Genomic DNA, 27,778 nt, shown 5'->3' on the forward strand with positions numbered 1-27,778 from the left:
ATGGGCAATTCCACACAAAATTTTTCTCCTAGCCCAGCATGTCCCAGGAGTCCAAAACACCATGGCAGATCTGCTCAGCAGACAAACGCAGCAGATCCACGAGTGGGAACTTCACCCGCATGTTCTTCACCAGTTCTTTCAGATGTGGGGGCATCCACAGATAGACCTATTCGCCACCCACGAAAACAAAAAATGCCCAAGCTTCGCCGCCAGATACCCACACCCATTGTCCAAAGGCAATGCGATATGGATGAACTGGTCAGGCAAATTTGCATACGCCTTTCCACCTCTCCCACTAATTCCATTAGTGGTGCGAAAGCTACAACAGCACTCCCTCACACTAATCCTAGTAGCTCCAACATGGGCCAGACAACCGTTGTACACCACGCTGCTGGAACTCTCGGTAGTGCCACATCAAAAGTTGCACCTCTCACCATGCCTCCTAACCCATAACCATGGAGAGATCAGACACCCGGACCCAGCTCAGCTCAACCTTGCGATCTGGCTCCTGAGATCCTAGAATTCGGATACCTTAACCTGCCCCCGACTGTATGAACGTTATCAGAGAAGCTAGACGCCCTACCACTAGAGCCTGCTACGCTGCCAAGTGGAAAAGATTTGTTGTGTATTGCCATAACAACACAATCAACCCTCTAGACGCATCCATACAGCACATCATATGCTACTTACTCCATCTACAAAGATGTAACCTAGCATATACATCCATTCGGCTACACCTCGCAGCAATTGCCGCTTACCTACAAAACAGACAGCACCTATCACTTTTCAGAGTGCCTGCCATTAAAGCCTTCATGGAAGGCCTAAAATGAATAATTCCCCCCAGAGTGCCACCCTCACCTGTGTGGAACTTAAATATAGTTCTCACAAGGCTAATGGGACCGCCATTCGAACCTTTGCATAAATGCGAACTGCAATTCCTCACATGGAAAACAGCTTTCCTTGTAGCCATCACCTCCCTTAGAAGGGTCAGTGAGATACAAGCACTTACTATACAAGAACCTTTTCTCCAAATGCACCCGAACAAGGTTGTCCTCCGTACCAACCCAAAATTCCTACCCAAAGTCATCTCACCCTTTCATCTAAACCAATCGGTAGAATTACCGGTTTTCTTCTCGCAACCTCAAACTGTTGCAGAAAGGGCTCTACACACTGGATGTTAAAAGGGCCTTGCTTTACTATATCCAGAGAACACAACCTTACAGAAAGACAAAACTGTTTGTCTCTTTCTCTCCACCTCATAAAGGCAACCCATCTCTAAATCAGGGATAGCTAGGTGGATTGTAAAATGCATACAGATTTGCTACCACAAAGCAAAACGCACGCTATCTGTTCCCCCTAAAGCCCACTCTACAAGAAAGATAGGGGCTTCTATGCCTTTTCTAGGGAACATCCCATTAGATGATATCTGCAAGGCAGCTACATGTTCAACACCGCACACTTTCACTAAACATTACTGTGTAGATGTGCAAAACAAGCTAGTGTGGGCCAGGCTGTACTAAAAACACTATTTCAAACCACTGCAACAGATACCGGTGGTCGCCACTAAGGTTGGGAACTGCTATATAGTCTATGCAAAAGTGTGTAATCTGCAGCTCATATGCCTTGAACGGAATATGCTACTTACCAGAATGCATCTGTTCTTGGCATGTAAAGCTGCAGATCTACACACGCCCACCCGCCTCCACGGCTACCTGTATCTGTTACAGTCTATCTTATTTAGATACAACACACATGGGTACCCGGGAGACCGTGGCCATAACTGCCCTCCAGTATTGAGTAATGCAGGGACATTCCCATATGGTGTGATAGAAAGTACCCTGGAGACCACAACCCCCCAAGCAGAGCGGTGTATCCGCCCTCCCTATTTTATGTAGTGTGGGTCTTGTGTAGTATTTTAAGTTGCACAAGCTTCATTCTGGATAGGTCGCCACCTCCCACGGGGACACCAGTGCCTCCTGCCAGTCCTGTTTGTCCATTTCCCCCACCTCTGCCTCCCATTTCTCCTTTAGGTTAGTTGTGGGATCCTTCTGGTTGTTAACCAGCTTCCAATATGTTAGTGAAATAGCCTTTGTGGTTAGTTGGTCCGTCCGCAAACGATCCTCAAGTGGAGAGGACTCTGGTAGGTCAGTTCCCTTAGGTATGGCCTTCAGCAGTGCATGCTGTATTTGCAGAAACCGATACTGTTCCGTCCCCGCCAGTTGGTATGTCGCCTGCAGCTGCACGAAAGGGACCACCTCGCCCTTTTTCCATAGGTCACCGACCCTGGAAATGCCTATGAGGTCCCATCTTGCGAATCCTTTACTCTTACGCAGCCTGCTAAACCTGGGGAATCCCACAGTGGCATATGTTTAGTGATCACCCCTTCCCATCTCAGCGCCCATTGCGCCGTGTACCATATTTGCGCGGTGGGAGCCGTGGGGCCGACCAGTTTGTTTTTCGGGGATTTATCGTACAGGGCGCTAAGAATTCCATCCGTACCCAAAATGTGCCTGTCCATGCGTAAAGCTGGTTCGTCCTGCGGGGCTTGTAGCCATTGATTAATTACAATGAGCTGAGAGGCCCAATAATATAATCGAACGTTGGGCAGAGCAATTCCGCCGTCATACCAGCTCCGCATAAGCTTGCACAGAGCTATGCGGTGCGGTTTACCCTCCCACAGGAGGTGGCCCATCTCCGCCTCAATGGACTTGAAATAAGAGTTCGGGACCGGAAAGGGTGTATTTTGTAGTGCAAATAGGAAACGAGGGAGAGCCATCATTTTAAATAACGCAGCCCTCCCTAGTAGCGTCAATGGGAGTGATTGCCAGCTTTTGACATCGCTCAGGGACGGAAGCAGATTGTGCTCAATGAATTTCTCAGGACTAGGTGTAATATTGATACCGAGATATTTAAAACCCTCCTCGGCAATCTGTAGCGTCACTCCCCTGGGCAATGGTGGTGGAGGGCCTTTTGGAATATATAGCACTGATTTCGCCCAGTTGATTAAATAGCCGGAGACCCTACCATAGGATTCACAAATGTCGAGTAGGCAGTTAATGGACCGTTCCGGTTGCGTCATGTATAGTAATATGTCATCTGCGTACAGCGAGATACGATCTTCCCATCCCTCCGTCCACTTCAGTCCTTTTATCACAGGGTCTCTCCGAATCCACACCACTAGGGGCTCCAATACTAAGGCGAACAGTAGTGGGGAATAACTGTAATTCTTGCATGGCTCACTGGTCCACCCTTTGAAGTACTCCTCTCCTCTCCTGTGATGTGCAGTTATTGCCTTGGAAAGTTTCCTTCCTGATAACAATTGTCTCCCTCAGATGCATCAGTGAGTTGCAGGCTTTAACATAGAAGAACCTTTCATTCAAGTCCATAGAGAGAGGATAGTCCTTAGAACAAATCCTAAAATCCTGCCAAAGGTAGTGTCACCTTCTCATATTAAACCATTGAGCTGCACATCTTCCCATACCCAGACTCAGAGGATGGGTTTACACACCCTAGTTGTTAAACTGCCCTTCTCTACTACATCAAAAGAGGAAGGTTTTTGTAGCCTTTGCTAAACCTTACATAGGATGTTTCATCTCAAAGCTGGCAACGCGAAATGGATTGGTAAATGCATACAGATCAAATCCAAGCGTGCACTATTTACCCTAGAATACATTCCATGGCCAAAAAGGAGGCACTGTGACATTCTTAGCTAAAATCCCTTTAGCAGACAATCTGTAAGTTGCCATCTAGTCAGCACCACAACCATTCACTAAACACTACTGTGTGAACTTGACAAACCCATCAACAGGTTTTAGTTAGCCAGACTGTTAACAGCCATGATCCAACATCTGCAACATATGCTCATAGCCACCACTTTGGAGAGAAACTGCTTTACAATTTATGTAGAGCATGTGTATCTATAGTCACATGTGAAAAATGTTATCCTGTAACCATTTGTTCATAACGAGTAGTATTGAAAGGTCATGTGTGCACAGCTTCCTCCCTAGAAGCCAGCGATGACCACAGATATTTGGCTTTTTATTTTCAGCTTACAATTCACAATGCACAGTAAACTTGTCTTAGACACTTGACTCCGCTTACACTACTCACCCGCTGAGCAGAAATCAAGGTGGATTCTTAGTCCCAATGCATTGTGGCCTAGGGGAAGAGTCACAACTGGCCTTGTCACTCAAAACATCTTCAAAGCAAAACAAGTTGCCTAACATTAGATGGCTGGAGTTGGCAGAACTGTGAATTTACAGCATTACAGGCCTTAAAGAAATCTTTTCTAATAGCAAACACTTCCTTATGAAGGGTTATTGGATTACAGGCTTTAACAGTTGAAAAGCCATGTTTAATTGTTCAAAAGGACACAGTATTAATAAGAACAGATCCATCTTTTTTTTAAATCTTCTGTAGATTCACCTTCCGTGTCAATATGTCTATACAATTACTGTCTTTCTTTCAAAATAGTTATTGTAGTAGTTAGAGCTTTGTATATATTAGATGTGATAAGAGCTGTAATGTATTACATACAGGAGACAAACAATATTTGAAAAGGTAAGCACTTCTTTGTTGCTCATGCCCCACTTGTATTGGTAACACTTATACCCAAGGACAATATTGCAAGATGCATTGCAAAAATAATTCATTTATGCTACTAAATAGGGGAAACACAAATGTAGCTAAAACCAAGAGTGACATGCTACACCAAAAAAGGACTACATTAACCTAACTTGGCAAGGTGTCTATATACCTCAATATGGTCAGCCAAATGTGTTTAGTGAACATTATTGTATAGACATTGAAGCAAGAAAATAAGCTATACGTTTGCAAAGTACTACAGCCTTACATATCAAACACTTTGTGATGAGGCCTCACATCTTTGGCATATAGTGACAGATAAGTTGATCGAGCTGTATTGCATGATATCCTTGATTTACCATTATTACTCTCATCTCCCAGGGGGGTTCTGCCTAACTCATCAATAGGGCGAGGAATCGGTGGGAAAATGAATCCATTGGGGAAAAAAGTTAACTACCTTCAGTAGCGATATTTCTGGTGGTACATAGTCTTCCCACAGATTCCTCATCACTCTTCCCTTTTCCCCTGTGAGCTAATGCTGTGATTAGTAAATCCCCAAGTTATGCAAATATGCTGACTGTCTACAGCACTTTGGTTGGAGACTTAAATATTTTGTTGCCTCCATGTATGGAAGCCGAGAAGTGGCTGGACCAGTGTGGTGTCACCTTGTGGAATTGAATGGCCATTTTTGGGAAAATGTTTCTCAGACTAGTCTGAAGCCTGAAAGCACCATCTAGTTTTGCACAGTAATCATACGAAATCAGTAGAAATCTCAGTTGAATAATTTGTCTGTGTTAGGCAGGCTGGAAAAAGCATATCCTTAAGAGCTTAGATTTCTATCAGTCTGACTGAATTGTCGTAATCCAATAAGGACATCAAATCCTACAGCAATCCTCTTTTGAGGTAAGTGGCTTCTTACATATTATTAGTTTGTTATACCAAACTACAAATGGGCTTCCTTCTAGGATGTCTAGAAGATCAGTGGTGCTAGTTTCCAGGCTCCTGGGGAGACAGATTAATCCAATCTCGTTCTGTGATCCAATAGTTCTCTTCTGTTGCCAATCAAATGGGTGTTCCATTCTATCAAGACATCCTAACACAGACCATTGCAACAGGTGCCTGTCATGTGGGAAAGGGCAATTACATGGATCACCTCGAAGCACTGACGTAAGCTCTGTAGGGGTGGAGATGGTTAATACTGAGGCCCAGCTTGAATGACGGGTGACAAACTAATCGTCCATGAGTTCAGTTCTAGCCACCCTGTGATCACAAGCAGAACTTGCAACTCAGATGTGAAGATTGAGGAATTTTTTTTAGATGAGACCATATCTAGATGAGGGGCCTGACGGAGGGGGCTGTTAGAATGGATCTTGAAGCATTCCTTATTGGCCTTTTCTTTTCCATATTGGGAGAAGACCATCAAGAGGTCTTCATAAAAAGTGCCAACCAAAAGGCCCAAAACAAACTGGTTAAGTGAAAAGGCCCAGAGATCCTTGCCAAATATGAAAGCTTTAAAGAAAAATAAAGGTTCCTACTACAGCGAGGAGCAGAGTATGTCTCATTCCACAACAATGATATTGTACCTCAGACCACAACTTTGCACCAGCAGTCTTCTAACACTGCCATCAATTTTGTCCATTCACAGAGAAGCTCTGGAATGATCACAGCAGGTACCGCTTCGTTTGGCTTCTCCTTGAAACCAGAACAAGACATCCCATTTCTCAGAAAGGTACAGAGCCACACACCTTTTGGGTGTCCATCTTCGGGTGAACAATGAGGACCCTTGCAGTCCTTCAGATAATGTAGGCGAGGCTGGTGATGATGCCACCAGAATCATAAACAAAAACCAGTGCACAACAACAGATTAAACAGCTACAAGAATTAGAGAACTTTGTATTTGTAGTTTAACAGTAGCTGAGTGGTATTAGAAGTTTCTTTCTGCCTAGGTTGAAGGAGAATGGAAGCAGGTGGTAGGGGTTGTACTCCTCAAAATCTTTTTTATAAAATGAAGAAGTCCCAGGAGCACCATTCTACACATAGCCACACTGAATCTGGTCCACTCTGGTTTATCCCCAGATTGAGGGGGTCCACAACTCACACTGGCCCATGTTTCTTTCTTTTTCATTTTGAATTTTTGTTAAATCAATAATTGTTTTTCAGTTAGTTGGTTTTTAGGGGAAATGTAAGGAGGCTCATAGACAGCTGGACAGACCTCCACGGGCTAGAGTTCAGTATTGTTACAGTAAAGGGTATGCTGAAAAAAAGGCTAGTTGATGGACACCCTGCCACATGTAATATCCACTTTTATTCTAAATGCACATGAAGGTTAGGTTGATATCATTAAATATAAAGGGGCTTAACTCTCCAAATGAGAGGACAACAATATGGTGCTTCCTCTCTGAGGGAAGGTTCAGTGTACTAGCCCTGCAGGACATTCATATGCAGAAGCAAGGCAAACACCTCCTCAGACATAAGCTATGCCCTCTTGCATTTCGTTCATCAGCCAAAACACAATGAGGGTAGCCCTTTTCTTTCATAGATCTGTGCTTAAAACCATTAACCCAAAAAGCACATAAGGAGGACAGGTATGTTATGGTACCAGGACACTTAATAGGCAGCCGAATTGCAATAGCCACAGTAAATGCCTAAAACTCAGGCTGGAATGCCATCTTTATCAGGTTTGAGTGTCCTTGCAGAGTTTATTAGGAAGAGACCTGATTATAACTGAAGATCCGAATCCTGCTAGGGAACCAACGAAAGATAGAGGAGGTGTAGGTACTTTTCACTCGGGAACCTTTTAAAAACAAAAAAAACTAAAAAAAACTAAAAGGTACTCTATGGACACTGGGTTTGAGAGACCCATGGAGAATATTTCAAACCTCCAGTATCTACTGATCCTGCCCCTTGTACACTGTAAGAAAACAGGGCTTTTTGCAGATGTCCCTCCACTTTTTGTTCCCATTTGGACTACTGAATGCTGGTTTTTTACCCTGGCCGTGCTCTGAAGCCTGCCAACCAGGCTCCAGTGCCAGCGCTCTTTCCCTAAAACTGTTGTGTGAATCGGTGTTCCCAATTCACAGATAGTTTGCCCCCTGGCAGACCTGGGTTGCTAGCTCCCTTAGGGTAACACCTAAATATTTCTAGTTTGGTGTCGAACAATGTGCCGTTTCTCCCCTGAAATGCATTTGGTGTCCAGGGAAGACTGGCATGCACACAGGTGGCACCTTAGATGTTGCCCACCTGGTTGCCCCAGGTTCACTTTGCCTTGGCTGACCAGCCCGCACTTTCCAACGCCTGCAAGAGAGGATTCTGATTACCTGCCAGGCAGTGTGCACACTCCCAGGAGTCGGGAACAAAGACTTGGCAGGAAGTGAGGTCACCCCTTCGCCAGCAGGCTTTTAAAGTGACACATCAGAGCTGTGAGCTTCAAAGGCTGAACAGCCTCTAATATGCATCTGGGCCATCCCTCTGAAGTGGACACAGCCCTCCCCTTGTACCAGGCTCGCTTGCACCCTGGACAGTGGGAAATGAGGTATGCAGGAGGTGTACACCTCCAGGGAGGCTGGCTACATCTCCAGGGTGAGCCGCCTGATCTGTACACATAAAATAGAATTCTACCATCTTTAGGGGAGCAGAAATATGTTGTGGGTAGAAAAAGTGACCTAATCTCCCGGATGTGGTCTCCTCGGGGGCGGATTGGCTTTAGGGACGAGCTGCCCATTGGCTACTAGCTCCCACACCCCTAAATCTAGGATTTAAGGGCCCCCATGACAGATCCTCAGATCTGAACAACTTACTTCAAAGAAGGACCAAGAGGAGACCTGTGTCGCCCACTGCACCAAGGCAAAAGAGGGATACAGTGTCTCTGAGGCAACAGAACTGGAACGGAGTAAACTACCCTCGTCCAAACCTCTGCACTCCCTGGCAGAGGGACCACTGTAGAAGCCAGAAGCACCCTTGGACTCCCTTAGGCTAGTGGCACTAGTCCCCTGCAAACTGCAGGTAAAACAACAATTAGGAACTAAAGAATTGCTGGCCAATGGGCCCTCCGAGGGATCGTCCAATCCAGGTGTAGTGCATTGTGGGAGTTGTAGTCCAGCCTTCCCTGAAGTTTCAAGCTGCTACTGCTCTCCCCTGGACATCCAGACGTTGAAGTTACTTTTTGTTACTTTTACTGCTACCAAGGCATGTTGGTCACCAGCCGGTAACCGACCCCTTAACTCGACGCTGCATTATGTGGGCATTCCACAACACCTGCGACGTCGGCAACAACCCCGATCAGGTGTTTTTGCATTTTCATTTCAGCAGCACTGTCCCAGTGGTCAAAAGCAGCTTTACCATGGGTCCCATTCAGCACCACAGACAGTCAGGACAACTCTGCGACCTGACTCCACAGGCTAGGTAAAATTGAACTGACTGTTGGAGCCTGGTCCTGAGACCCGCACCACCTTAACCCTTCAAGGGTACAAGGCAACCCAACCCCTAAGTGACGGATTGTCACTAGTAGTTTTTGCCATTGACCGCAAAGATTAAATCTCACCTGTATTTTAATGCTTGATTTTTATATTGCTTTGAAAATCCATTACTTCACTTATATGTATACTAGTTTCTCCATTTTGGTGTCAAAATTAAGATAAAAGACACTTTTTAAAAATAAATTGGTGTCAGATTTGTATTGAGTCGTATCATTTACTTATGAACCATAATGGTATTATAAAATGCTTTAAAATGTTCCTCTAGTAAAGCCTGACTGCTCTATGCCACTCTAACTGGACTGAGCTAAGGATTTATTAATGTGAATCCAAAGACCCTCTTTGGGGTATTGTGAAAATATTACATGGTAAGGCTACCCAGCCATTCCACATAATAATCAACTTTCCTACATACATGATACCAAAATACACCAAATAATACACAGATCCTGCTCCTATAGAGCGATCTCTTGGGACCACTGGCCAATACCTGAGGGAAGCTGGGTATTTCTTCCTGCATTACTTGGGGACCCAGAGCTGGAATCGGACTGCCATACTAAACCACTGGTCGAAATGGCTCTTGCATGCACGCTTGATGTCTTCACGGTGGCCTGACACAGCAAATGTATTGGGGCAATTGCTAATTTGAAGAGGCCAAAGTGCAACGAGAAAGTCATAGAGAAAAAATTCACAAGGGCTGAGAGGGTGCTGAAAGAGACTCCCACTAGACTTCTGCATCTTAAAGCCATTGCCTTGAACAGTACGAGAAATGCCATAGTACCTAATAAGGTGGAATCTTCCTCAGACTCAAAAAGTCTCACGGATGATCAAGATAACAATTTGGGAACACACCATGCAAGAATACTGAAGTACAAGCTAGAGAAAAAAAACATGGAACACACAACCCCTCACGGGCAATTAGTCTTTACTGATGACAAGTCTTTACTTATTATTACACAACCTTAAACACGCCTGAGCCCTTATCAGAAGAGAAGCAATCTATTTATCATCCATCATCTTCCCATGAATATCACTAGACCAGTGGGAAGCTCTTGAAGCACCCATTACAAAAATGAAAATGTTAACAGGCATTAAATCTGATCAAACACGCAGATGAGACAGATCTACTTTTTTAACACTGGGAAGAGCTTTACTCCAACAATGTGAGAGGCGCATATTACCCTAGAACCAAAGCTGAGAAAGATGTAAAATGATGTGCCTGTTACAAGCCTATAGCATTAGTTAAAGTAGATGCAGACACGTGTACTGGCAGTTCCTCTCACAAACCTTGCACAGATTCATGTTTGGACCTACCTTTGCTTCTGTGATGGCCAGCTACCAGGTCTCCTCCTCGAATATTCCAGTGAAAAGGAAGCTTTTACGCCCATTCACTTTGGTCTGGATAAAGTCACACAGAAAGGGTACTGATTCTTCGTTTCCTCAGTTTGTTCTCCTCATTGAACCTTTTGTAGCACAGAGAAGAACAGAGTGAAGTATAATGGGCATTCCCTTTGGCCAAGATGAGCATAAAATCGCATTATTCCCTTCTATGTGTTCCTAAGTATGGAACACCAAATAACTCTATGCTACAGCTATAGTGGCGACTTATGGTCGGCTTTACGATAAACCTCACAAAATTGGATATCTTGAACTTAACCCTTACTCAGATGTAGACGATGACAATAGCCTCAAAACTTCTTACGCCTCTGCGCAGTGATTATCAAAGATGGTCTCCTATCTTTCTGCCATCGTTTGGCAGAATTAACACAATCAAGATGAATATATTATTATGGGTGTTATATCTTTTTCAGACCCTCCTGATTCGGATCTGTAAAGAGTTCTTTGCAGAACTCAATATGATGTTAAATTTGACCAGGCAGAGCAGTATGACAAGACAGGCTTATCCAAATCCTAGTTTACTATAGGTTTGCACAGGAGCGTGTCATCACAGACTTGCCTCTCGGAGAGACAGATAAATTATGGGCGCATGTAACTAGTGCTGCTTTGGGCAGACCTTTAACTATATGGAATTTAGTTTGAAATGCCAGGTAAGTTGGACACTACCTAATGCCTACATTAGAACTGCCAGACACTTCATTAACAGTCTTGTATACCCTTAAAGAATGCTGTAGTTTGACAACCTTTGCTTCCTCATACACCTCTTTCCACTATAAGCCTGCCTTCGTGCCAGCACTAGCACAATGTCAATTTAATTCATGGAAAAAAGGTAGTGCTGTGCTATTTCTGATATCATCCATGAACCGGACTTCCTGTCCTACTAATAATGTAAGTAAATATTCACCCAATACGAAAGTTACTGTTACCAATATACTCAATTGAGGCTCCGGATGATAAACGTAGCCATTCAACGAGATACAACTCGAGTGGTAACCCCGTTCAAAACATTTGTGAAAACGGATGGACGCGCTAAGGGACAGATAAGTATAGCTGCCTCCTTGAGTGCCCCACCCCGAGTTTCACCCAACTGTAAGTCACATTGGAACAATATCCTGGCCTGGGGGTAGAAGAGGGGCAATGGAAAATTCTCCGGCAGGACATCTCTAGAAATTCTAATAGCATCTCAGGCAGGGAGGTTGTTTATACGGTCCTTGACTTGTATTTGTACTCATTAGGCACACATGGTGGGACCACACACACATTAAGTTCTACTGGGTGGAAATTCTAGCTGCCATGAAATGCAAGTTTGGTTCTCCGCCTCAGAGCTGGTTTTTGTATTGCAGACCACCTATTGATGTGTAATTGCTTGGGGTCATCAAAAACCGCCTTAGTTGCATATTGTAAAAAGAAAGAACATAACCTACCTCACTGTGGTGTCTCTGGTTGTAAAATATACTAGCAATAGGGAGATTTTGGAGCAAACACTACAAAAAGTTCAAAGCGATTTTGGGCCCATTGCTTGAATACCTGTCAAAGGGCATCTGCATGGTCACGTGGCTTGTACCATAATTGTTCCTGAATCTATTAATTAATGATTAGGCTGAGGTGACTCTCTGATCGGGGAAACATACACATAGTAGAGGCTTTAGCAGTGTGGAGAATACTTTGAGTTACTGATACTCCTACCTAAACCCTAAATTGGAGACCTGTTCTTTCAAAATTGTGATTCACATTCACACGGTCTACCTTTTTAATTTATGACTGCCAGGGGGAGAGGAGAAAAGGGAAAAATAAGGACATTCTGCAGTAATCTTAAACAAGCATTGGCATAGCCAATAGGTCTCGCTTTTGGGACCTTATTTAGAAGTGTTGGCTATGTTGTAGAGTATTGTGGCTGATGTGTTTTATGTAGAAAAGTTGTAATAAGTGTTATATGTGGTACTTAGTTGTATTATGTGTAGTGTATTGATGTTGCATTGAGTATAGTGTAATTATGTGGTGTGTAATTGTGTGTTACTGAGTGTTGTGTTGTGTAGTGTGTGTATATTATATTGAGTGTATTTTTAATTTTGTGTTATGTGGCACTGAGTGATATTATGTGGATTGTATTAATGTTGTATTGAGTTAAGTGTAATTATGTGGTATGTAATTATGTGTTATTGAGTGGTATTATGTTGGTTGTACGTTGTATTTAGTAGAGTGTAATGATGTGTAATTATGTGGTTTTGAGTGTTGTGTGGAGTGTATTTATATTGTATTGAGTATAGTGTAATTATGTGGCGTGTTAATGTGTTAATGAGTCATATTATGTGGATTGTATTGATTCTGTATTGAATAGTGTGTAAGTATGTGATATGTAATTATGTGGCACTGAGTGGTATTATGTGGGTTGTGTGTTGTATGTAGTATAATGTAATTGTGTTAATTATGTGGCATTGAGTGGTTTAATTTGGAGCTTATTCATGTTGCATTTATTGGAGTGTAATTATATGTTATGTAATTATGTGCCAGTGAGTGGTATTATGTGGGATGTATGTTGCATGTAATATAGTGTCATTATGTGTTAACAAGAGGAAGGTAGAGAGGGGGCAGAACATGAAAAAAAGAGCGGCGCATTATAAGCGTTCTGTGAGACACCTGTTAAAATTAATCCCCTGGAAAGGGGGGAGGGGGGGTAGGGGGTTAAGAGTGGAAGAGAAGAGGCAGCTAGGGGAAAGAGTAGGAGAGACGGAAAGAATGGGGAAGGAAAGCGTGGGTGAAGAAAGGCAGGTGAAGAGGAGGACGGGCGTGCGACAGAAGGCAATAGACGTCTGGAGCGAAAAAGAACGGCGGAGAAAGGATAAAAAAGAGGGGGGAGCGGATGATGAAAACAAGAGGGAGGTAGAGAGGGGGCTAAACATGTGTTCTAGACTGTTTGACCTAGCCATAGATTCACCAGTCCCGCTAAAACTTTTCGTCTGCACACTTACTTACCAGGCGAGCGTGCACTTTGAGCCTGTTGAGAGCTCATTAGATGTCTGGGGGCACTGGGGCATGGAGCTGACCTTATACGGTGCATGTTGGGAGCCCTCTACAAGATTCGGTAATATGAAACCAGTTGAAACTGGGAATTTTACACAATCTGACTGCTTTATTGCTCTTTGAAACAAATGGCTTACCCGCATTATCAGATTATATGTTTTACACGTAAAAGTGATTGTTGACATACTTTTTGATACAAAGCATTCCAGACGCGAAATACAAAGCGACTTTCTCCCCAAAATCTCTCACAACCCCGTCCCTCCTTACAGGCACTAACATTACGGTCCTGTATACAGCGCACAAGGCCCTCATTATATATATATATACAGTTGGGCAATATACAGCTTTGAAATAAATAATATAGCGCCCGAGGCCGTGATTACATTTGCAGTAAAGTGTGGTGGTTAAAAATAAAAGCCGTTTAGTGCTTACAATGTTTCTAGAAAAAAAAGTTTAAAGAGTGTTAAGCGTCCCGGCAGACTAACTTATGAAATTTATTTAAAGATCCGGGGGAACTGAAGGGACAAGTTGTAATTTCATGATGGTCTGCATTGTCAAGTTTAGCTGCCAAACATTTTTCCAATTATTTTAAGAAACCGTGCACAGCAAAGCACTTTCAGGTTTCCATGGTTTTAGAGTGCTCTGAGTGTCTGAATATGCATGCCGACAATGAACACATCTCTGCGGAGTGTTCACATAATGGGCATGTTGCGGTAAATTATTTCATGTTCTTTAAGAAATGTTGAGAATCCGGCGCAAACTCCAGACTCGAACTGAATAAATCTTGCCCCTTGCAGCTTTTCTGGTGTAATCATTATATTTAAAAAAAAACAACTTGAAATGTGCTCGAGTCCGCAAAGAAGGCGCAATGCAGAGAAGTAAGCTGCGGCAGGTCAAAAATACAAAAAAACAGTGAGATGTTAGGAAGCACTGTAGCAAAAATTAACAAGCAGAAGAAGCGCCCGAGGCAGTGAGCGTGACGGAAGATAAACTATTTTAAAGTGGGGGAAGTGTGCCTAAAGAAACTAACGAGCAAAAAAAAAAAAATCAAGACCCACAAAGCGTTTCCCATGCGGGAGCGAGCAGGGGCACCATCTGTTTGAAAGTTAATTACAAACAGATGGTTTCAAAGCTCGCTCCCGCAAGGGAATCGTCAAACGTGCACTCGTTGCCATTGAAAGCAATGCAAAGTGTGCACGTTTTTGCCCGAAAAGGTGAATCGATTCCTAGAGGTCTCCTCTATGCTGCGCACTGCGTAGGCGAGACCGAATACAAACGATGTGTTTAACAAAAATGTGAAAGATTTTCCTGGTCACTAGCTTCATTTCGGTTATTTTTTTAAAAGCACATTTGATTTCTTTTTTGACTGCAAATTGTTTAGTTTCATTTGTAAATGAGTCTTTTTAAAAGATTTAATATGAATGTGTATATATTTATATTTAAAAGTGAGCTCTGGTCTCACTTTTGCATTTTGCTCTGCCACTGTGCAAAATTAACTATGTACTGGGAGGAAATGCTGAACGATATTGATGCATTCTACGACTGCCCACTTCCGAGATTCCTATTGTATATAATCCAAGGGTTGATGACAAATTTATATACCCACCTATGGCCCCAAGAAAAAGATAACAATTCTCCTATGTGCAGCCAAACAGGCAATCCTTGGAGCTTTGGACACAAACAGGATACCCAATCACAAACAATGGCACCAAATGATATGGGACATATTGGGTATGAAAAAGATCTCCATGGCACTAAAACAAATGGGGAAAGATTTGGAAAAGCTATGGGAGCTATGCCTGGCATAGGTGTTCTTGTAGAGTTACCTGAATGTGGGCTGGACAACTCTGTGCTTATGGCTTTATTTTTATTTACCGTTTTCTTCTATAGCTCTACTTCAAGTGGTATTTGAGCGCTTTCCAATGAAACAGCAATTAATTATTATCGGAACATAATGTGTACAAGTCACATAGAATTTATCGGTCTGTTGTATGTTAAAAATAGGGGGTTGGGGAGCAGAGGGTGCGAAAATGAATGATGAAGAACAAACTGGTATCATTAGGGTTACAAGCAACTTTTCATTCGCATAGGCCTATGTCTTTATAGACATACAATTCTAATTGCTGATGAATCAAGCGTCTACAGTCCAATCCTATTTATATCATTCACATAATCTAGTCTAGGTGACACCAGGTTGTTCGAAGGATATAAAAATGTTATTACTTGATAGATGTGCTTAATGTAATTAGAGTCCAGGTCTGTAATTTTGTACGGTGTTCACTGTACACATAATGTTCAAAGTTGAACAGGTCTTTGATTCTAACTTTTCCTGTCATATAAGCAATAAGCAAATTCCAAATGATTGATTTGGAATACAAATTGTAAACTGGTCTGTTGCGGGTCAAAAGGTGTACTCCAGAGTAAAAAAAAAAAACATAATAAAAATTAAAACAAGAATATCCAATTGCATTCGGCCAGAATCAACACAAGATAGTGGCCCAAGACTTTCATTGTCGAAGGCTCACTCTTGTTGTGAACAGTAGTGTTTCAAGAGCTTGAAACTTTCATTTCTGGCATTAGTTCGGTATTTTACAATCCATATTCGTAATGGTAAATTAATTGGAAGTTTAGCTTATCTTTATGCCTATTGTTACTGAAGCATACATCTTTTTTCTAAAATCGAATGGGGTTGATTGAGCTCCAGAAACGTGTATTCCAGTGCAGCCTGCATTACTAGTACTGATTTTGTTTAGCTTTTCAAACTCCATAGTCTATTATATTTTTTTTTGCTAGATTTTCTTGTCTATCAGGCATAGCATGCAGCCTGATGGTTTTAACATATACCGCAACATTGAGACAAATTAAATATCTTTTAGGCGGCAAGCTCTGTGGATGCTGAAGATGGCTTACGATTCATGCAAGAAATGATTGAACTGTCCAGCCAGCAACAAAAGGAGCAACAGCTGCCTCCTCGTGCAGTTCAAATTGTCTCCCACCCTTTTTTTGGGAGAGTAGTATTGTCTGCGGGACCAGCACAGTTTGGAATGGACCTGTCCAAATATTTAATGGGGGTATGTAGAAGTCTGTTTATAAAGTTCTGTTGCTGAGAAAACGCAGTTCTGCCTTAAAAGTACTCCTAAACCTTGTAAGAAAGAGCCATTATTTATGAGATGTAATGTGAATGTTTATATTTTTCAATGCATTGTACAGGTTCACTTCCCAGTACAGATCAACACAAATTCAAGCACTTTCTGAACTACGAAGCGCAGGAGAGTGGGCAGTGTTAAAATGAGAAATGCCAGCGTAATTGATTTTACTGTAAATTGATGAAAGTTTTATATGTTGCCGACTAAACCTGTTTGGCTTTAAATTGATCAATTTTTCAGCCTAACGTTTGGCCTCCCTGGATTTCAGCAAGCCCCATCTTCAGCTCTCATCAGTGTGTGAGTTGTGTTTAGCAGATTCCTGGTATTTTCATCCTAAGACTGGCAAATGCCACCTATTGACACTCTGGCTGACAATGAGATAAGATCGCTCTGTTCAGGTCTTGGGTGGACTTCTGACAATGATGCTACTCATAGTAAGACAATTTATTGTCTTATCCTAATCAGGACTCATCTCACTGCGATATCTGTAAGGCCTTCTCTTCAAAGAGACTTAAGGACCAAGAAAGGAAAAACAAATTCTCCTTTCCAGGGGGATGACCACTTCTCTGTGGAATATTATGCCTGCATCTAGCTCGTCCAAATAATCTGAAAAACCCTTCTTCCAAAAGGGCACTAAAAAAGGGCGAAGGACAAATTTTGCAGAAAACTGAACTAAATATCCAGTGCTTCTGACATCTAGTCAAACTTGACACCTAAATTCTTGAAAACCAAAGACTTACTGTTGACCAGAAAGACCCTGTCGTCAACTTGCACCTCATCCGTGAACTCTATTGGCAGTGCCCTGTCGTCAATGACCAGTAAACCACCTTTGACTATCCCTTCAACACCGAATGCAATGCCGGTCTCAACTAGAACTACCTCTACAACAGCGACCGGTAACAGATGTTGTACACAGCCTCTAGTCAAAGCATTTGGACATGCAATATATTGCTGAATTTTATTCACAGGTAGAATGTCATAAGGAGTAGGACTATCAGTCTCAGAACTTCGCAGGCTGCCCAATTATAATCTTCCTTACCCATGGTGTCTGTACAGGGTCCCAGCTGTGATGCAGGTCCCTGTTGCATTAATGGCTGTAACAACAAATGATCAACACATTGCAGAGGTTGCATTCGTAGCAGCCTCGGCCACCAACTACACCAATGCTACCTCCTCCTCCCTGGATGCCAACACCTCCGCTGCCACGACCTCTGCAAAACGAGAGACCTCTACCTGCTCCCAGTATGCCAGATACAGCTTTTTGCCCTGCCCCACCAATACCTAGGGACATGGTGCCATTGTGCACATCTAACTATACGTTTGATAAGGAAGAAGGCAGACATTTTTGGGAAGTGCAGTATGATGATGATTATGGACATGAGTGGAAGACGTCATTCCTAATAATGATTACAGTAAATCGCCTACAAAACCTGACTTGCATCTGAAAAGAAGAACAGGCCCCCAGAATCTGTGCAAACTTGCGTGACTGGTGACCCGAAGCATGACTCCATCAGTGTAGCGGCAACCCAGTGCAGATCAGAAAGCTCTGTCACTCCAGCTTCTGCTCCTCCAGACAGATGGAAGGTAGATGCACAGACTATTTAGGTCAGTCTGCTCTTTAGCTGCAATATCCATAACAGATGTTAATTCTTAGATCTTCATGGGAGGATATGAATGCAAGATGTGGCATGATATTTCACCCTTATGCGAGAGTATAGAAGGGAAGAGTTTAGTACCCATTATAAAGGAGTGTACAGCTACTTCAACTGCAATCTTCGACGTTGCAGTGTGTTTGCAATGCAAGTTTCCTTCAACTAGTTGGGGCAGCAGTCCTGCACAGGCAGGGATGGCTTCAGTCAACTTTGTAACATGAAGGAAATCGAAGCAAGAACTTTGGACACTGCAGAGCATCAAGATGGAAACAAATGTTGCATGCTCCCTAAGAACTTTACAGTTCAGATGCCCCCCCCCCCCCCCCCCCCTCCCTTTTCACTCTTTTTCGTGGCTCTGAGACCTCCGCCCTACTGGGAAGCTTCTCTTAATATGGAGGCTAGGGAAGACCTTACTTTTGTTCAAGACACACGGTCTACGGACAAAGGTACTCCTGATGAAGAGATCTGCTCCAAGGTTACTGCAAAAAATTGGCAAAGTGGGGATCACCTCACCCATGATCCCTGGAAAACCAGATAAGATCTTGGCTTAAGCAAGCTGCTTCAGGTTCTTTTCGGGTCAAGAAAACAATCAGGCCAGTTGTGGTCAATATTGTATCTGAGAAAATTGAACAAATTTGTGAAAACCAATTATTCCGTGGACCTCCATAATGCCTATTCTCATACCCAGATACATTCATATCACAGGCAAAACCTAATTTTTTCAGTGGCAAGGCTGCATTATTATGTCATGGCACCTTTTGGACTGAAGTCTGTACTCTGGACCTTTACTAAGAGGCTGGCACCATTTGCTGCCTTCCTTTAAAGACAAGGTCACCTTTATAATGCCATACTTGGACGACTGTCTTGTAAAGGCTCTCTAAAAGAAAGAGGTCTGTGCTTCTACAGCAGCCTGCATCAGTCTGTTTTAGGCATTAGGACTGACCTTGAACACTAAAGTTTTTCATTAATCCTGTGAAACGTTTGCGATTCCTAGGGACAATTCAGCATAATCAATTGGGGAAGGCTTTCATCTTGAAAGAAAGAATAACAAAATGCCCAGCCATGGCAAAGGCATTTTGCTCGAAGCAGTCAGTGCCTGTCAGGATATGCACATCCCTCTTTTGTCCCAGGTCATCTTGGATCAGGCTGATTCAAAGCTGTAGGCTTCGGATGAGACTTACTTGGTAGAAGCTGGATCTTCAGTTGAAACAGGCGACTAGCTCATAGAACAACTCAATGAAATTAACCAGACAGCTCGAACAAGCCTTGCTGTCATGAAGGTTCCTATAAAAGCTTGAGAGCAGGTCTTCTGTTTCAGTCTTCAACAAACAGGATAATTAAGACAACAGATCTGTTGCTGCAAGGATAGGATGCACACGTGCAAGAGCTGTCCACAAGAGGCCGCAGATCCCAGGCAGAGAGATAACTTCGCAAACATTCTAGAGATATGTGCCATCCGACTAAGTCTCCAGTTTAGCAAATCAAGCTGTGTTAATCCAGATGGATCTCAATGTACTACATCCCAGAGTAAGGAAGAGCGAGGTCCTGTTCTCTGTCGGAAGACGCACAGATGCTGTAGGACTGAGACGACATCAGTAAGGCGAACAATGCAGTCTAATATCTTCCAGGATGCAAAATTTTGAGGCAGATGTAATCCGTCAAGCTTTATCGTATTGTCTCAAGTGGGAACTCTACCAGGGTCATGTTTCAACAGTGGAATCAGCCAAATTGTAGATCTGTTCACCACCCTGGAGAATAAGAAATGTAAGCATAAAACCAGCAGGTTACATCAACTGGAGCCCATAGCAATGTTTTTTCAATGATATAAAAGAATATCTTTGTGTACGCTTTTCCTCCTTTACCCTCATTCCCAGAGTACTGAGGAAGTTGACAGTAGATCACTACCAAAATTCTGAGTGCCTTATCGTGGTACATTAATTTTGCCTTTACTTCAAATCCATCCATAAAGCATGTCTGAAATCACTTTTGGGGAAGCCCACATGTTTGTGGCATGTGTAGCTGTAGATGCACATGCTGTACATGCTCTTTGCACCTAGTGTTGGGCTTGGAATTGTGCAGCTTGATTTTCTTTGTTGAAGTCTTAGTGTCATGGTCATAGTTACTCCACCTAATGCACATGGGCATCGGCTGCATTGTTAGATTGTCTTTCTTTTTTTCCCCCGCCTCCAGGTATAGGCATGTTCTCACAGAGCTCCGGGTCTAAGCCTCATGGTGTTGTAGCTGGGCCTGTTTGGATCCTCTAGACTCTTTGGTTTAACAATCATCAAGACTTCTCTTCCTCTAGATCTGTTGTGCACTCTCGTCTGGGTTTATAACTGTAGTTTCTCATGCCTCATTCAAGGCTCCACCCCCCCCCCCCTTCCACAGGGCTTCTCTGCAGTTCAATGCCCAAGAATGTTTCATCCGTGATGGAAAGGACTCCATTCCGGAACTGCCTGAAGTGTCATCTCAAGCATCCATGAACAGAACTCCATCAGGTGTGTAACCTCAATCTGTCCCCAGAGCATGACAAGTCCTACTGTGCAGTTTGCCTCGCCTTCCGTAATAAGAAACTCTTGTGCTACCATCTAACTTCATGCATCGCATCTGTCACCATGCCGCCTCAACACAGCGTTGGAACTCCTGGTCTCTACCACAGACAAGACTTTGAAGCCGAGCCACAGCCAGGGATTCCAATGAGGAGGTGTTCTCGCTAGAAGAGAGCTCTGGCGTCAAAGTCCATGACCCTCCGCCTTCCCAACAGCATCCACTGAAGACAGGAGCCTTAAGACCACCCCTTACCCCTTTCACATCCCTGGCACCAAACAGCACCCTCAAGAGGGTCTAGCTTGGAACCCAGAAGCCTGTCGGGAGGCTTCCGTTTCACCTCTGCCAGAAGGAAAGCGATGGATTGGGATGCTGTCCCAAGCAGTTGCCAATGGCTGATATTAATTCAGGCATTCCATCCATCACCCTGTTTCTGCACTTGACCTGTGTGCCCAGATGTGGAACCAAGCTATGCCTGGCTGAAGAGCCCTAATTAAGATGAAACTGCTCCTGGGTTGCTTCTGCTCCTTTTCAGGGATGCTCGGCCAGGCAGTTCGGGGTAGACTGTTATGACGAGCAGGGTCAAGACTGATTTGTATGTGGCTGGATACAAACTGAGGTGGCATTGTGAGCGACAACCGATGGATTGGGACGCGGCCCTACAAATAGTGGCTGAGATTAATTTAGGCATTCCTTCCATCACCTGGCTGTTTTTACAGAAGGCCATGGCCAGCACCAATACCACTCTTCGCACCCGACTAGCTTCTGGGCTGAAGCACGTATTAAAGCCATGCCATTCAGCTCTGACCGCCCCTTTGGCTCTAGCTTTGAAGACGTCCACTAAGCCATTTTAGGACTCAAGAGCCGAAATCCACCTCTGTGCCGGCAGTCCAAAGATCATCTTCAGCGCTAAAATGCTTAGTGTCAAGGTGCTGTCCTTTTTTTGCCTCCAAAGATCAAGATCAGCTCATTCTTTAATGCCTTCAGGTTGAGCTTGATGTCCGACAGCAGCAAATCCTCATCCACTCTCAGGCTGGTCGGATCCTTGCTTAGCCTCTAACAAAAGATATAGAGACTGCTCCTTCCAGAAGGAAGCTGACATTTGAGGAGGCCCTCAACCAACCAGTAAGGTAGTGCATAAGATTCCCATGACTCCATGATAGAGGCACTTGTCCACAGGTTGACCAGATGCTTGAAAAGATAAAGAAGGACACTGATACAGCAAAGGATGTGGAAGAGCTACAAACACTTCTACCTGTGGTTCCTTTCGTCAGTCTTAGCACCGCAGAGGTTCCAAGAGTGCCTCTCCTGAGTCAGCCACCTCTTTTCAAGGACAGAAAATGCGTCAGACCCCTCCCTGATGCTACTGCAGTGGGGGTTACAAGGACAATAACTCTACGGGCAGAGCCAGCAGTGGAGCCACTGAGGGGTGCTGCCTTGGCACAGCAGTGACCCACTTGTGCTCCACAAATCCCTACCCCCCGCCCCCTCAAACAATACTGGTCTGTGGACAACTACAGGGGTTTCTGTCCTGGTGGGTTTCAATCACCTCAGATCAAGGGTCCTAGACATCATATTCAAGGTTTGCTGTTTGGAGCTCACAAACACACCACCAATCATCCCTTCCCACAAACACACCCTCTCCCCAAAAGGAAGTAGAGACACTTATTTGCAAAGGGGCCATAGAGCTCAATTGTTAATTCCCAAGAAGGATGTGAGTATCAGGGCCGCACTCTACCTCAGGCCCCTCAACAAATACATCCTGTCAGAGCACTTCCACGTGGTAACTCCAGGATGTCATTCCTCTACTACAGCAAGGCAACTTCTTGACCGCCCTCAACCTCAAGTATGCCTATTTCCACATCCCGATCTACCCTGCACATCGCCTGTTCCTCTGCTTCATGGTAAATGTCCAGCATTATCAAATTCAAAGTGCTGCCCTCTGGGGTCACGACAGCCCCCAGGGTGTTAACAAAGTGTCTTGCTGTGCTAGCCACTCATCTCAGGAGGAATGGCATCCACGTTTTCCCTTACATCGATGACTGGCTGATCAAGAACACAACTGAAAAGCAGTGCATGGTTCACCCCAAGGCCACCATAGACCTCCTGTATGGTCTAGGGTTCACCATCAATATCACTAAGTCCCGTCTCCAGCGCCTTTACACCCAACCCTTCTTAGGGGTGGTACTCAGCTCTGTCGCTGGGAAAGCCAACCCTAGTACTGCAAGGGTGCAAACTTCCAATTACTGCTTCCCTTTTTCAGCCAGGCCGTCCAGTAACTGTGAGGATAGTCATACACCTCCTCAGCACGATGTCCTCTTGTATTGCCATAGTTCACCATGCCAGGTTACTAATGTCCCCGTAGCAGGAGTGCCTAGCTGCACAGTGGTCACAATTACAGGGTCACTGGGAGGGGCTAGTGTTTTGAGGCCACACATCACTCTCTGCAGTGTTAGAACAGCAACAACCTGTTGCAAGGTCCAGCCCTTTCGTGACCAAGTGCACCTGGTAACAATCACAACTGACGCTTCCCTCACAGGGTGGGGGGCTCACTTACAGGATGACCATTCAAGGAATGTGGACACCCCATCAACACGATCTCCACATCAACTACCTTGAGCTGATGGCCATTCAGCTAGCCCTCAAGGTGTTCCCTTGTCATATCCAACACAAGATAGTCCTCATTCGCATAGACAAGATGACCACCATGCTCCACCTGCAGAAGCACGGCAGCACTTGCAGCACAGTTGTCTGTGTTAGCCCCGAACATTTGATGGTGCGCATTTCATCACAGTCTCTCTCTACTGATGGAGTACCTACCAGGAGCGGACAACGATTTTGGAGACCTGCTCAGCACAATGCAGCAACAAGTCCACGAGTAGGAACTACATACACAAATCCTAATCCTGTACTTCCATTAGTGGGGATTTTCTGATGTAGACCTCTTAGCCACCATCAAAAAACGCACAATGCCCAAACTTCAGCTCCAGGTGCCACACCCAGGGTCCTTGGGCATGCTTTGAAGTAACTGGTCAGGGATATTTGCCTACACTTTGCTTACTCTCCCACTTCTTACGTTTGTGGTTCAGAAGCTTCAACAAACATCCTTACTCTCATCCTTGTGGTCCCCATCTGGCCCAGACTGTACTGGTTCACCACCCTCCTAGACCTCTCTCAATAGTGACTCAAGAAACGTTGCCCAGCAAGCCAGACCTTCTCATGCAGAGCAATAGCACGCTGAGACACCCGTGCCCCAAGCAGCTAAGCCTTGCGATTTAGCTCGTTAGATCTTATAATTTGGCTCCATAGGTCTTACAATATGGCTACCCCAACCTACCCCCAGACTGTGATTGTCCTGAGTGATGCCTGCAGGCCTTCAAGAGCCTGCTATTCAGCCAAATTAAAAATATTGTCTGTTACCTGCTTCACTTGCAACAATCTGGCCTCGCTTGCACCTCCATTAGACTTCATTTAGCTGCTGCTCCTGCATACCTTCTGAACAGGTAACACATCACTGTTCAGGGTTCCAGTTATTATAGCTTTTATAGAAGGACTTAAGTGTTATCTCACGCAGTGTGCTTTCTGTCCCTGCCTGACATTTCAACATACTCGTAAAACAAGGAGTAACCCTGGGACCTGGGTAGTACACAGTAATAAAGGAAACAGTGGTCCCTGAAAGATGAAGTTTGACCGCAACAGTCAACGGTAAACTATTGAATGACCATCAGTGGAATGGTTTTGCTACAAAATTAACAACATAATTTACTAATCTTCATCCTGATGATGACCCTGTAAAATTACCATAGAGGGTTGAAACGTTGACACAAAAATAGTGTACTGTTCTAAGTAATTCAGAAGCCTGCAACTCTGTTAGTGTTTAAAACAATCAACTGTGCATCCTCCACTTTCACTATTTATGTATATACTGATTAGCACTTGCGCACTTCTTACTCGCTTACCTCACTTTTATCGGGACATTGCGCCGTTTGGAACATCACTTCAATTTCAATTGTACATGATAACAAGAGCTCAGTGAGCTCCTCTTCCTACGATTCTGAATGTTGAGTAATCAAAATTGTACCTTTTCTGGTTGGCTGACATCTGCAAAGCAGCTACGTGGTCTACTCCACGCACTTTCACCAAGCATTTCTGTGTGGACGTCTTAGCTTGCCAATAAACGAACATTTGCCAAGCTGTCCTATGTACAGTTTTTCAATCTTCTGTTGCATCCTCTTGCTAGCCACTGCCTAGTGGATGACTGCTCTACAGACTTTGCACAACATGTGTATCTACAGCTGCATTTGCCAGAAACGGAAAATGTTACTTAGCCTGTAAGCATATGTTTGTGGCATGTATTCCTGTCGATTCACATGCTCCCAGCCCCTCCCCGGAAGCCTTTGGATTCTTTCTCCCCATGGTCATCTTCTGTATCTCCACGTTCCCTTTCCATCCTCATCCGCTGTGCAGGAAAAACAATACAACAATGGATCCACTGCCCATGCGCCTTACCAGCAATAGGTGGGTGGATTCACTATACATTGTGAGTTGAAACATTCTTTGTGGACAAAACGTTGAACACAAAGCCCAACACTAGTTGACAAGAGTATGCACAGCATGTGAACCTACAGCAGTACATGCCACGAGCAGATGCTTACAGGATAAATAACATTTTCCTTCTGTTCTCTTTAACCTTAGCAAGTACAGTGAATTGCAGTATTTCACTGCTAAAGAGCCATATCTTTGCTTCACTAAAAGCAAGTTACTTTTACAGACCAACCGAAATGCCAGAAGTCCCTGGAGGCATTCACATGCATGAACTTGTCATCCTGCAATCTTTCTCCCTCAATCCATCCACTTCTGCAGAGAGGTCCTTGACTCTTGCTATGTCCACAGGTACAACAGGACAAAACCAAGGACTTTCCTTCTTCAAATCAATTATTTGTCTCATTCGACCATCCAGGAAGTTGTCCTAACAAGGCCTTTGCATGGTGGCTATCTGCCTGTATCACCTTCTGTCACAACAAGGCAAAGTGTCCACTCTAGAGCAGAGTGAGGGTGTACTCCACCAGAAGCATGACACCAACAGCTGCACTGTAAGCTAGAGTGTCTGTAAAGAACATTTGCTGTGCATCCATGTGGATAAGTAGGCATACCTTCACCAGGTGTTACTGCTTGGTTAGGCAAGCATCTGCCAACTCAGCAGAGGAACAAGCAGATCTACCCACTGCAACCTAGGTCAATAAAGTGAGCAGGCTTCCCGCTGTTTTCAAATGTTACGCACTGCTTGCTATTATGGTTAACATACACCCCACCCTCCTCCCCAGTCAGTCTCACTGCTATTTTCACACTTCTACTATGACATCTGAGCTAAGATCGCCTCTAGAGGAAGTATGAGAGCTCAGCTCTTTCTCTTCATTGGCTCAAGATCAGGTTATTTCAAATGAGTTAGATATGTTAAATGGTTGGGGACAACAGTTATAACCCTTCTTAATTGACATTGCATAGTACTGCAGTCCATGGGTTCTAATGGATCTGTATGCCCATGATGTCTTTGATATGACAGTTGTTCCCTCCAGTAGGTCTTGATACACTCACAAGTCCCACCACATATGACAATGAGATCCTTTCTTTGCACACCCTCTCCTCCAAACACCAGAGACCCCCATACATAGCTTTCAACTGGACCACAGTCTGTTACCAGCACTGCATCACTTTATATGGATGGCCTCTTTGCAGTGAGTGTGAATAGATGATTTAGTTGCTCTTTGCCAAAGTTACATCCATGAACTTCCTGATATAGCCACTCCTCAATCATCTTACCATGGGAGAGTTTGAGAGTTGACTAACTTCAAGAGGTTTAAATAAACTGAATATAGCCCGACATTCACCTCTCAGATATTTCCTCCGCCTTCTTAATTTCTGTTCTCTCTCACTCCTTTGCCACTTCCCGACATGCCCAGTGTAAGAGGTTATTCAGAAAACATCTCTTGTTCCCAGCTGGAAATCTAGTGAACATTGTTCTCTGCTTTTTTTAGGATGCCATGGTCAAACAGGGAGCCTAGTGTAACAAACAGACCACCAGCTCAGCTCAAGTATCCTTATCAGTTATGCTTGGATTATTGTCTGGTTTCCACATCTCCGGGGTCATGGGGGACAGATAACTTGTAACTTGATTTGATCTTGCTGCTGGATTCCAGTAGGCCAACATTAGTGCAGCTTAGGAGGAACCCTTTTATGCCATTAGTTCGTGGGGTATCAATAGGAGGTGATGCAGAGGTATTCTACACAGCACCTGTTCCAACTTGCATCATGGTTTATCCTTGGTGGAGGAGAACCATCTGAGAGCTGCCGCTAAATACGTCGCAAATACATATCTGTTGGGTGTCGGGGCTCCCTACCGCCCACATTAAGAGGATCTGTTGAGTATCGACTTTGCAGCCCAAAGCACCTTATTATCCCAAATAAAGTTCTAAAGCTCCTCTTGGGTGGTTTCCATGACATTTGTTGGTAACCATGTGGGTGGTGGTAGATCAGATTTAACTAAAGTTTTCCTGAGATATTTCCAATAGCCTTTATCAACTGCATTTTCTACATCAAGTGAGCAAAGTAGTTGGGTGCTGTCTCGGATAGTTTTATGTAGGACATTGAAGGCCAACTTTGCGTTATCACCATTCTGTTTAATATGAAGCTTGCTTGGAGAGGGGGGATCAGAATCAACCATATATTCTGAATTATGAGGCTCCTTCTATAGAGCTTCACATCGCTAATTATGAAGGCTGTTGATCTATAGAACCCACAGAATTCGGGGGTCCTTACGTTTCAATAGTAATGGGAGAATGGTGAATATTAACGTGAGAGTGGACTCTATCATGCCTATGGTCAGTGCACCAGAATCTGAAAAGGAGTTATTCAGGGGGCATCTTGGTTCCCTCTGGGAACATGTATTAATCCAATACTG

General features: G+C 44.0%; 1 protein-coding gene across 1 annotated transcript in view; it reads left to right on the forward strand.

Annotated features, from left to right (window-relative positions):
* EDEM3 (ER degradation enhancing alpha-mannosidase like protein 3) overlaps positions 1–27,778 on the forward strand; it is a 326,937-nt gene that overhangs the window by 251,835 nt on the left and 47,324 nt on the right. Inside the window, exon 17 of the mRNA XM_085601522.1 lies at positions 16,352–16,546. Coding sequence (XP_085457648.1) covers positions 16,352–16,546 — 195 coding nt within the window. The remainder of the gene's footprint in view (positions 1–16,351; positions 16,547–27,778) is intronic.

This window comes from Triturus cristatus, chromosome 4_2, assembly GCF_964204655.1.
Source record: "Triturus cristatus chromosome 4_2, aTriCri1.1, whole genome shotgun sequence".
Taxonomy (NCBI): domain Eukaryota; kingdom Metazoa; phylum Chordata; class Amphibia; order Caudata; family Salamandridae; genus Triturus; species Triturus cristatus.